The sequence below is a fragment of the Empidonax traillii genome, unplaced genomic scaffold (assembly GCF_003031625.1).
Source record: "Empidonax traillii isolate 1590-97213 ecotype Southwest subspecies unplaced genomic scaffold, ASM303162v1 scaffold948:size252505, whole genome shotgun sequence".
In the NCBI taxonomy this organism is placed as follows: Eukaryota; Metazoa; Chordata; class Aves; order Passeriformes; family Tyrannidae; genus Empidonax; species Empidonax traillii.
In genome coordinates, this window is record NW_020956141.1 from 114,603 (window position 1) to 126,961 (window position 12,359).

The following is a 12,359-nucleotide window of genomic DNA, read 5'->3' on the forward strand; positions in this document are numbered from 1 at the left end:
CTGGCACTTCTTTGATTAATGTCCTCACTGCCAGCCTGGACTACCACCAGTGGATAATAGTCTGAGGGCTGAATTAACTCAGGAAGTCTCTTACTAATATCCCTCACCCTGGCCCCAGGAAGGCAGCATACTTCTCTCTGGGATGGGTCTGGGCGACATATAGGGCCCTCAGTTCCCCTCAGAAGGGAGCCACCGACTACAACTACCCTTCTTTTTTTTTTCATACCTGTGGTTGTAATCCGTCTTTTAGACAGGGCCGAACCACGATGCTCTCCAGAGAGATCTTCTTGGCTGTCCTCTACATGACTGTCTGGGTCCAGGGTCTCATATCTATTCTTCAAGGGGACCCTGGGGGGTGATGGGGGTTGAGAGAGAGTTCTTTTACCTCTCCCATTAGGGACCTGTTTCCATTTTCCCCTATCAATTTGGTCTGCTCCATCTGCCTAAGGGCAGGAGGGGCAGGGCTTGGCTGTCTCTTGTTGGACTTCCTTAGGGTTCAAAAGGGTTTGACTCCACCAGTCAATTTCCTTTTCACTTTCCCTAACGCACCTTAATCTCTCTACCTCTTCCTTAAGTTCTGCTACAAGGCACAGCAAGTCACTCACTTGCTCACATCGTACACAGCTACCTCCTACACCATCTTCCGGTACCAACGCCAGGCTTAGACACTCAGCACACCCAAAGACCTGGGTGGCTGCATCCTTCTTCGAGGGGAGTGTCTGAGCACACACACTCCTAGTATTAACAGCAGTAACAGCTTTTGTTTTTCTGGAAACCATTGTTAGCTTTAAAAAGCACACTCACCTATGAGAAGTGGGAGCTGGTTGTGCCCTGCCTGCTTAAAAAGCCTTGAAATTGCTGTGCCACAGTCCCGTTAGTCTGATCCTGTGGGGTGCGTGAGCTACCTTCGCTCACGCTCCTGGAGGCTCTTATGAAGCTTCCCCTAGCACTTGCCAACGAGCCTGACCCACCCCTCACTCACCTTAATCGCACCTGAGGAGGAATCAGGCCTGGGAAAGCCTGGCCAAGCCTGGGCAGCAAGCGACCAAGTAGCTCTCCTGGAGGCCCTTATGTAGCCTCCCCTAGCACTTGCCAACGAGCCTGACCCACCCCTCACTCACCTTAATCGCACCTGAGGAGGAATAAGCCTGGGAAAGGCTGGCCAAGCCTGGGCAGCAAGTGACCAAGTAGCTCTCCTGGAGGCCCTTATGTAGCCTCCCCTAGCACTTGCCAACGAGCCTGACCCACCCTTCACTCACCTTAATCGGATCTGAGAAAGAATCAGGCCTGGGAAAGCCTTGCTAAGCCTGGGAAAGCCTGGGCAGCAAGTGACCAAGTAGCTCTCCTGGAGGCTCTTATGTAGCCTCTCCTAGCACTTGCTAACGAGCCTGACCCACCCCTCCCTCACCTTAATCGGATCTGAGGAGGAATCAGGCCTGGTAAAGTCTGGCAAAGCCTGGCCAAGCCTGGGAAAGCCTGGGCAGCAAGTGTCCGAGTAGCTCTCCTGGAGGCTCTTACGTAGCCTCCCCTAGCACTTGCTAACGAACCTGACCCACCCCTCACTCACCTTAATCGGACCTCAGGAGGAATCAGGCCTGGGAAAGCCTGGCCAAGCCTGGGAAAAGCCTGGGCAGCAAGCGACCAAGTAGCTCTCCTGGAGGCTCTTATGTAAGAAATTTACTTTCAAAGAATCCTTGAGAAATTATTGCTGGGGAAGAATTTAAAACACTTTTGGTAACATAACAAAAGCAACTGATCTGCAGATTGGCCAGTTGCTAGAAATTACCCGTGTATTGTGGAGATTTTAGAAAGGAAGGAGTTTAAATTAGAGGACAGAGTTTTGAAACTACTTTCAGTTTTGAATATACATCAACTAAGGACTTGAGAAATATTAGTTTACAAGTGAAGATTGTTTTGTAGTTGCATTTCAGATGCAGCACTGAGAAAGATTTGGAATCAACTCTTAATTCTGTCTTGGGTTCAAAGATAAACAAGGAGTAATAACTTAATAAAATTACAAATAAATTGCATCACAGAAAAAAAGATGGGTGATGTTGAAGGGTGTCATGGTTCAGGTTTTAGCAAGGAATTTTTTTTTCTTTCCCTTCCCCCTGCCTTGTGTGCCCTGTGTATAGGCCATCAGGTAGCTATCAGGTGAACAAAAGAATCAGCCCCTCCACTAATTGCCCAGAGATTAGTCTCCTAGGAAACGGGCAGATGAAGGAGCTAAAGTTTACTTTTTTCTCTCGTCTCCGAGGCAACAGGGGGAGGAGGAATTTTGGTGGGCTGGGGGTGTGACTGGGGCTGGTGTGTGTGCCGGTGGGCTGGGGCTGGGGCCAGCAGGACACGTCATCGGAGGAGAAGTTTGCTGCTGTCTTTCTTTGCCCTGAGCCATTGCCAGCTGCAGTTTTTGCCTGAAGTGAATTCTAACCAGCTGAAGATTGTGAGTTTTCTTCCATTGGGAGAACTTTCTGTTTTATTGCTGTTAATTTTTTTCCTTTCCCTCCCCCCCTCCCCCCCATTCCCTCTCTCCTTTCCCAATGTGGGAAGGGAAGGGGAATCAAGGTTTTTTTGGTTTTTTCTCCAACATACCGTGAAGGGTCTTGTTTTTCCCCCCCCAATCCCACGTGGCGGCGACCAGGGATCTCACAGTGCCGCCTAGTGATGAGCACCAGACATTACAAGTCCTGCACCTCCAGTGATCCAACAGCGTCACCTGGTGACTACTATAGGGCACTACAAGTTCTGCATCTCCAGTGACCCAACAGCGCCACCTGGTGAATGGTACAAGACATTACAAGTTTTGCATCTCCAGTGACCCGACGGCGCCCTCTGCTGACTGTGGTTGGAATTGCACCAAAGGGAGCAAAAATTTAACTTACTTTTCCTTTTGCCAGTTTATCGGTTTGTTCTTGAAGGGGATTATTGGTGGGTATAGGAGTGTTGTTTGGTTGTTTTACTTGGGTTTTTTTGTGTTTTAGTTAATACACACATACCTTTTAATAAAGGACTGTTATTTTCCCTTTTCCATAATTAGTTCTTTTCCTTCAATCGGAGCCTTTTAATTTTGGATTTATAATTGCTTAGCGAAAAAAGTTTGGGTCTTTTCTCCTAACTCACCCTCAGCAAAAGACCCTTGTCTCATTTAAACTGGGACAAAGGGTCATTTACTCAATCTCTTCTTTAAGTACAAGATTGTTATGCTATAATGGCTTGAAATGATTTAAAATATGAGGTCTCTTCAAAGTATTTATTGGTCCCTCACGTTCCTTAGATAGTTAAACTTTCTTAGTCTGAATTGTTCAGATTATGTATATTAGCTATTATGCTTACATTAAGGTTTATTTTTTTCCTTTCTGTAACTGAGGTGAACTGGAAATGTTTCTACTTTACCTGAATATGGAACACACAGATATTTCAGAACATCCTTTATTTGATGCATCTGGCAGTTAGAGAAAGGCCAGTTTGCATAAAGAGAACCTTAGCAAGACAACAATACCAATAGAGCCATAGTCAAATGAAAGTGTGGAATGGACCCAGTGCTAAATGCATATAAAGAAAGTGTTGAAAAACTTCTAGGCTTCCAGCTTCACTGACTCTAGTATGGAACATGCTTCTTTATACTCTTCTGCTTCTTGCAATTCTTTTTCATTTTCCTGGAATTAAAAACAAAACTTTTGAGCACTTTGAAAATAATGGCCATGAGATTAAATTTAAGAAGGAAACTATGAAAGAATCATTATTGAAAACACTAATTTTACATAATTCAACGCACAGGCAATTTACTTTGTCCTCCTTTATTTTAAGGATAATGGCTGTCATGTGTGAATATATTTGACCTATGCATACCTTTATTTTGTTAAATAAATATTTAAAACCAAAGAAAGCATAACTGGAACCAGCAACAGAACTTAGAACAATAGTACCATTAAGAAAAAAGCTTAAGCAGAAGTTGACAATTGAAAAAACATATTACTACATAGTTGATTTTAAGCATTGAAGGTGAGCTAAGAACAGAAAGCAACCTCTAAAGACTACCAAATTCTTAATAAGAATGGTAACTCCCCACATTCCATGTTTTAACTCTCTAAAGCACAGTGTATGGATCAATAGCATCACTTCTGAATGCTGCTGAAATCTAGACCAACTAACTGTCAAGTAACTAGTTGAATGGCAAAAGGACCCTAAATCCTGTCAGGTACTGAGAACTTATTTTGGAAAACAGTAGAGGGATGCCACCCAAGGGCAAGATGCCTTGACTTTTCCTTTGAAAAGGGTTTTGCATTTTAGCTGTCATATGTGTCTGAGGTTTAATTTATGGTATGTATTTTTTGCCTCACTATAGCATTTAAATGTGTAGCAGAATTCTTATAAATTGCATAAGCAGTACTCAGTAAGGATTCAGCTGTCTTGTTTCTTGTCCATAGTGGTAAACAAAGTATTTTGACAAATTCAGTCCACTACAAGCATATTATATACATCTACATGATCTACAAAGACTACCTAAAGCAAGTGAATTATTTTTTCTGATCATGTAACTATCACAGGAATTCAGAGTCCATTTTAACCATTCAGTATTTAAGTGTATGTTGAGTGTGCATTCCCTTAAAGACAGCTTCTAGTATTCTAATACACATACACTGAAGACCAAGTCTTTAAAGACAGTTATCTAAAATGAAATATTGGTATGTTATAGGATGCTAGTCTTGGGATCTATAAGAAGTAATTCTTCAATCCTGTTCTAATATGCTGCAATTGCACTACAGACAAGCATGTTTATCCAAATTCATCACAGAAAAGCAACATTTCTTGGTCAGTGGATTTTGGTGCTATACTTACTAGTAGTTGAGTAAGATCTGCATGTGCAACTTCTAATCTACGCTGGCAGTCTGGAATCATCATTCGTGACTCTTGTAAAATCTCAATCTGTGAAAATTAGAAGGCAATGAAATGAGAGTGTATTCCAGATAGGAATGTTAATTTTTAAGATGTCCATTCTGAAAAAACAGTAGTCCAGTCATCATCTAGGAACTTCAGAACAGTGGTACCTATTTTCTGAATAGGCTGTTTTATTAAAAGACACACTTAGCAAAATTACTTAAATTACTCTGTTAATTTACAGGACACTTCCATTTACTTTGTGCTTAATTAAAGTATTAAGTGCAAAAGAGTATTTAGAATATTTTTTTTTTACTTAGAAAAAGAGTACTGCCTGGTAATCTTTCCATACATTTGTTAAAAAGGGTTATTTAAACCAAACTTTCTCCTGCTGTTGTGAAGCAACTTCATCTAAAAAGGGATCACCTGATTATATAAATATCTCCTACATCTTTTGGATAATAAAACCAGTGTTCAGATAATACCATGTAAAGATAATTACTCCATGAAAAAAAGTTACTGAGTTAATGATCACATTGTGTGTGCACTGTAGGAAGTTCTGACTGAAAAGTAAGGAAAAATGAAAAGCAAAGACCAGCAGGCTCATATTTTGATGCTTTTCATGAATAAAAAGTTATTACTTATCCTTGTGCTTCATTATAGGAGAAAGATTATTCTCACCACACACTTTTGAACAAAATTACTAAACTGACACATCCTGCTGCCTCCTACAGAAAAACTCAGATTTATATGGAGGAACATTTATTTCATGGAACATTTCTGGATCTGAACTCCATTCACTAAGAAGAAAAGGTGTGCAGAGTTATTCAGTAATGTTAAATCTATTTAGAACTGATAATAGGTTATATATATATATATATATATATAGCATCTCTGTCCAAACTCCAGCTGTGTCAGAACAAAGTGAAACATCTAGAGTTTATCCTAAGGGAATGGCAGCAAGTAATAGATCCAGAAAGAATATAAGCTATAATAAAACTTCTGCATCCAATTACAAAGAAACAGTTGCAAGGATTCCTCAGAGTGCTAACATAGAATTTACGACCTCACCAGAGACCAGTTGTGTACTACTCCATGCAACTAGATGTGGTTGCCGCAGGAGCACCAGTCTGTTTTAAATCAGTGTTAGTGGTGGCATGATATTAGAAAGAAGTCATCCTCTTATTCTGGGACCCCCTGTAACAGTTTATGTCCCACACGATGTGGAAATATTGTTGAAGCACTTTGCAACTGTTGTGGTTTTAGTTAGCTCTCGTAGCCAGGTGAAGAACTTTCTCCCTTCCCCCCTGGATGTCAAGATAAGCACTTCAGATTACAAAAGACCTAGCCCCCATGGCTGATGGCCGGACATTAGTCTCCTAGGAGACAAGGCAGATAAGGACTTGCACTTTACTTTTTTCTCTTGTCTCCTGGGCAACGAAGTGGGAGGAGTTCGAGGGGGGCTACTGTGTGGTTGGCACACAGGCTGGGAGGAGAGTCTGGTGTGTGCCGGTGGGGTTTGGGACCTGCTGTGAGCTGCAGACACTGCCTGGTTCTTTTCTTTCCTGTCAGAGGGGAGTTTGCTGCTGCTCTCTGCTTAGATGTTGCTGGCTGCAGACCCTGCTTAAAGTGAACCCTAACCAGCTGAAGTTCGTGAGTTTTCTTCCATTGGGAGAACTTTCTGTTTTATTGCTGTTTTTTTTCTTCCCCCTCCCCCCCCCCTTTTTTTTTCCAGTGTGGGAAGGGAAGGGGAATCGAGTTTTTTTGTTTGTTTTTTCTCTGATATACCCTGGGGAGTGTTGCTTTTTCCCCTTCCCCCAACCCACATGGCGGCAACCAAGGATCTCACAGAGCCGCCTTGTGACGGGCACTGGACATTACAAGTTCTGCTCCTCCAGTGACCCAACAGCGCCACCTGGTGAATGGTATAGGACATTACAAGTTTTGCATCTCCAGCGACCCCACAGCGCCCCCTGCTGACTGTGGCTGGAACTCCACCAAAGGGTGCAAAAAATTGAACTATTTAATTTTCTTTTTGCCGGTTTATCGGTTTTGTTCTTGAAGGGGATTATTGGTGGGTATAGGGGTATTGCTTGGTTGTTTTACTTGGGGTTTTTTTGTGTTCCTTTTAATACTCACATACCTTTAATAAAGGGCTGTTATTTTCCCTTTTCCATAATTTGTTTTCCTTCAATCGGAGCCTCTTAATTTTGGATTTATAATTGGTTAGAAAAAGAAGTTTGGGTCTTTTTCTCCTAATACATCCTCATCAAAAGACCCTTGTCTCATTTAAACTGGGACAGGAACTCAAACCTTATCACCACAATGAGCACACAGAGACTAACTGTTCTTTCTATTGTCAGATAATGTAACTTTAAAATTCCAGCATCCCTTAATGCCTTTGCCTGATGATAGGGAAATACATCACTAGGGTGAGCACTTCAAGTAAACTGGAAGTAGATTTAATTGATGTTCCTTTTCAGAATCCATGTCTAACTTTGTTTATAAATGGCTCATCTTACTACCTGCATGGAGAACAATGAATGGGATACACTGTGGACAGCCAAGGGCAAGTAATAGAAGCTGGACCTCTCCCACCAACGAGTGAACAAGGAGCAGAACTGGTAGCTTTAACACACGCAGCACATCTGGGAAAAGGTAAATGGGTCAATATATATACAGGTTCTCAGTATGCCTTTGGGGTATGTCATGCCACTGAAATGTTATGGAAAGAATAAGTATTTATCCCATCATCAGGAAAGAAAGTATTTAACGGAGAAGAAATATATAACTCACTAAAATCAATCCAACTACCTCAAGAAATTGCTGTCATACACTGCCCAGCTCATACCAAGGACACTGCAGAAATCAGTAGAGGGAATGACTTAATTGATGCTGCTGTGAAGTCTGCAGACCTAAAAAATTTGAATGTATGGTTACAATTCCAGCAATCAACCAAAGTGAATGGTCAAATTTAACAGACCTTAAAACCATGTATTCAGCAGAAGAAAAAGAACAATGGAGAAAATAGGAAGCAAACTAAGAATCACCAGTAACTACCCTACTTGTCAAAAGATCTCAAGTATCAGGCCGAACTCAGAGTTGGGGAGATGACCATGGGCTTATTTCTCATTTCAACAATTACAAATAGATTACACACATATGCCTTATACTAGCTGATACAAACATTTGCTTGTAATAGTAGATCAACTGACAGGCTGGGTGGAAGCCTTCCCCTCAAGAAAAGTTGACACTGGGGGTATAGTAAAGGCTTTATGGAAGGAAATTATACCTAGATATTGGGTGCCAGAATCAATGGAGTCAGACAGGAATACTCATTTACAGCAAATATAATCAATCAACTTTACAAATCACTAGGAATAGAGAGAAATTTACACACCCACTATCTTCCAGAATCTTTGGGATAAGTGTGAAGGATGAACAGAACATTAAAGGAAAAGATAACAAAAGTATAGAATCACAGAATCGTTAAGGTTGGAAAAGACGTCCTAATATCATCGAGTCAAACCATTAACCTAACAGTCACAGGTCCACCCCTAAACCATGTTCACCTCATCTACATGTTTTCTGAACACTTCCAGGGACAGTGATTCCAGCATTTCCATGGGTCATCTATTCCAATCCTTGATCACCCTTTTAGTGAAGAAATTTTTCCTAATATCAAATCTAAACCTCCCCTGGCACAAACTGAGGCCATTTCTCTTGTTCATTGTTACCCCCTGAGCCTCCTTTTCTCCAGGCTAAACAACCCCAGTTCCCCAACAACTCCTCATAAGACTTGTGCTCCAGAACCTTCACCACCTTCATTGCCCTTCTATGAACATGCCATAGCACCTCAATGTCTTTCTTGTAGTGAGGGGCCCAAACCTGAACACAGGATTTGAGGTGCTGCCTCACCAGTGCTGAGTACAGGGGGAATTATCACTTCCCTAGTCCTACTGGCCACACCATTTTTGATACAAGCCAGGATACTGTTAGCCTTCTTGGCTACCTGGGCACACTGCTGGCTCATATTCAGCCAACTGTTGACCAATATTCCTACATCCCTTTCTGTCAGACAGCCTTCCCGCCACTCTTCTCCAAGCCTGTAGCACAACACGTCATTGTTGTGACTCAAGTACAGGACCCAGCACTTTGCCTTGTTGAACCTTATACAATCGGTCTATCGCGAGTGGGGGTTTGGACCCGCGACAGACCCAGAGGCACATCTTGTATAGGAAATAGGCACACGGAGGGTGACCCACAAAATGGCATTTATTAAAACAAGATGTCAGTTTAAATACAGGGGAATACAGAAGGTTGGAGAATAAAGGTGGGTTTCTTGCTGGGAAACATCGAATCCTAAGTGTCAGTGATAAGGGAACTTGGAGGGATAGGTTGCGGGGAATATGTCTGGTCACACAGGGGGAAGGGAGAGCTAGGGAGGAATGGTCTGGGGGCCCAGGAGAGGGGAATTCTGTGGAGGCTGTGAGTCTACTTCTTATCGCTGGGCTTCAGGCACATCCTGCAGCTGCAGTTGTCAAAACACTCCTAGATAGATCTCTTCCTCTGAACCTTCCTTGCATCTCTTTTGCATCTCTCTCTCTTTGTAGGCTTCTGCTGGTCCACCTCTGACATCAGTCCATCAATATAGCCTGCCTAGATCCCTCTGCAGAGCCTTCCTATTCTCAAGCAGGTCAACACTTCCAACCAACTTGGTGTTGTCTGCAAACTTACTGAGGGTACACTCGATCCCATCATCAAGATCATTGATAAAGAAATTAAGCAGAACTGGTCCTAATACTGACCCCTGAGGAACCCCACTTGTCACCAACCTCCATCTGGATGTATCTCCATTCACCACTGCTCTCTGGGCCTGGACATCCAGCCAATTTTTTACCTGGGGAAGAGTACACACGCTCAAGCCATGAGCATCCAGTTTCTCCAGGAGAATGCTGTGGGAGACAGCGTCAAATGCTTTACTAAAGTCCAGGTAGCCTTTCTCTCATCCACTGTGCAGGTCACCCTGTCATAGAAGGAGATCAAGTTGGTCAAGCAGGACCTGCCTTTAATAAACACATGCTGGCTGGGTCTGATATCCTGGTTATCCTGCATGTGCTGTGTGATCAAACTCAAGATGATCTGGTCCATGATCTTCCCTGGCACTGAAGTTAGGCTGACAGACTTGTAGTTTCACAGATCCTCCTTCCTGACCTTCTTGTAGATGTGTCCCATTGGCTAACCTCCAGTCTTCTGGGACCTCTCTGCTTAAGCGAGGAGTCAAAAGGGGCACCTGTCAGCTGTGTGCTACCAGGGGACTCCAGTTCTAGAAGTTAAAGTCTAGGGTGGTGTGCATGCGACTCCTTGAATGGTGTGAGAATGCTCAGACAGCAACTTCTCCTTTTATACCCACTAAGGAAAAGACCATAGCACAAAGTAAAAAGTGATGCTAAGGCTACTGCTTGATGTCCTAGTTAGAGCAGCCAGGACCAGTTCATCACTGTGTGGGTGTAGCCCAAACTGTGTATTCTACACCCTCTATGTCATTTCCCAGGAACTGTTAACAATAGACCATTTGCATCAAGCTGCCCAGAGCACACCTGACCCCTCAGGCTATAAGTTGATTGTTAAGAAGCCTGTGAGCTAGGAGGATGTTCCTGTCCTCATACCAATGACTCAAGTGTGATAACTCCCCTCCAGGGAGTCAGTAGCACCTCCACACCCAGCCTGAGGGGTCATGTCTGCTAATGGACCATCAAGGATTCAAAAAATATCTCACTACTCACAGTCACCCATTGTGGAAGACCCCACCCTGGGGGAGGTACTGGGCATTCCTGCCCCAACCTGAATGTATATAATCTTGGGATCTGGGGACTTCTGGTACCACTTGTTGGATTGCAACCATCACTCAACCAGACTGCAACCACCACTCTTGATCAGACTGCGACCACCACTCTCAACCAGACTTCAACCATCACTCTCACTAACAGGTTTTCCTTTCCTTTTACTTTGGACTCAGGGGGACCCCGTGGGCTTCAGCACAGGGGCCAATGTACACCATTCTGTTCGTGCCCCAGGATGCTGGGTTATACCTCTGGGTTTTGTGGGTTAAAACCAATCATTTGTCTGTATAATTGTATTTATTGTATTATTTTTATTAAATTGTAACTCTGACTTATAATCTTTTTTGAGTTGGGTTCATTTCTGCTGCCAGTTTACCTTTAAACCAGCACACTTAGCTAATCAACATATCTGTAACTTGGTAGTACTTCCCGGCCGGGGCCCCTCCCTGGGCAGATGGAGCTCGTTAGCCCATAAGGCAATCCATCTACGTCCTGAGGACCTCGCTGCCACCGTCCAAGCGTGCTTGGCCCCGGCAGATGAACCTCAGGATTAAAGGGTGGGCTCAGTTCCGCGCACACTGTGTCTCACCTAAAAAATCCAATGCGCAGGCTGGAAGGTGCAAAGACCTTCCCCGGTTCTTCGTTCGCGAAGAGACTGGCCATACATATATATATATAGTACTTCTCAGCTCACTGGTAATCAGGGAATATAAAGGCACAAGGTGCTGTGGCAGGATGGTGGCAAGGGGACACAGGGAATAGGACAGCATAGGTGATGTAGGAGAAAGCTAGGTTTAGGGAAGGCAGGAGCAACTTGTCTTATTTTCACATAGAAGGCCCAAAGGAAAGCTTGAGTTATCCACAAATATAGGATACAAGAACACACTTCAGTCTCTTGTGACTTCTTTACCAAATAAGTTTGATCAAAATACTTCTGAAGGACAACAAACAAAAGTTTGTAGTAAAGAACTGGAGAACACTTTTGTTTCTATAGTGCTTGAGTGTTCAGGCACTGAAATGGCCACATATCAAATACAAACTAACTACCATTTTGTCCTGGTTTTGGTTGGGATAGAGTTCATTTTTTTCTCAGGAACTGGTACAGTACTGTGTTTTGGATTCAGCATGACAATAATGTTGATAACACACTGATGTTTTGGTTGCTGCTAAGTAGTGCTTACCCTAAGTCAAGGACTCATGGTTTGGAATTGGTCAGTGGGTGGTAAGAAATTGTATTGTGCATCACTTGTTTTTCTTGAGTTTTATATTTCTCTAGTGTTTGTTTTTTCTTACTTTGTTTCAATTATTAAACTGTTCTTATCTCAACCTACAAGTTCTGCTTTTGATTCTCCTCCCCATCCCACTGTGGTGGGTTGAGAAGCGAGCAAGTGGCTGCATGGTGCTTAGTTGCTAGCTGGGCTTAAACCAGGACAAGTCCTTTTTGGCATCCAACATGAGGCACAAAGGGTTGGGATAAGGAAAGATCTGACCAGAGTGTGTTAAAAGAAATTTGTTAAAAGCATTCATTGTATTGGTTTAACAGTCGCTGGTTACAATGTTGTTGTATTTGCTCTAACAGTTGTTGCACTTTTTCTCAGGGTTGTGTTTTGTGATACTGGTAATAATAATGGGAGCCCC

General features: G+C 43.0%; 1 protein-coding gene across 1 annotated transcript in view; it reads right to left on the minus strand.

Annotated features, from left to right (window-relative positions):
• Nucleotides 1–3,363: 3,363 nt before the first annotated feature.
• The window catches only part of LOC114067662 (tubulin-specific chaperone A-like), a 46,129-nt gene continuing 37,133 nt past the window's right edge, over nt 3,364–12,359 (minus strand). The window contains exons 2-3 of the mRNA XM_027903250.1: nt 4,840–4,926; nt 3,364–3,656 (exon numbers count right to left, since the gene is read on the minus strand). Of these exons, the coding sequence (XP_027759051.1) occupies nt 3,576–3,656; nt 4,840–4,926 (168 nt within the window). The 3' untranslated portion in view covers nt 3,364–3,575. The remainder of the gene's footprint in view (nt 3,657–4,839; nt 4,927–12,359) is intronic.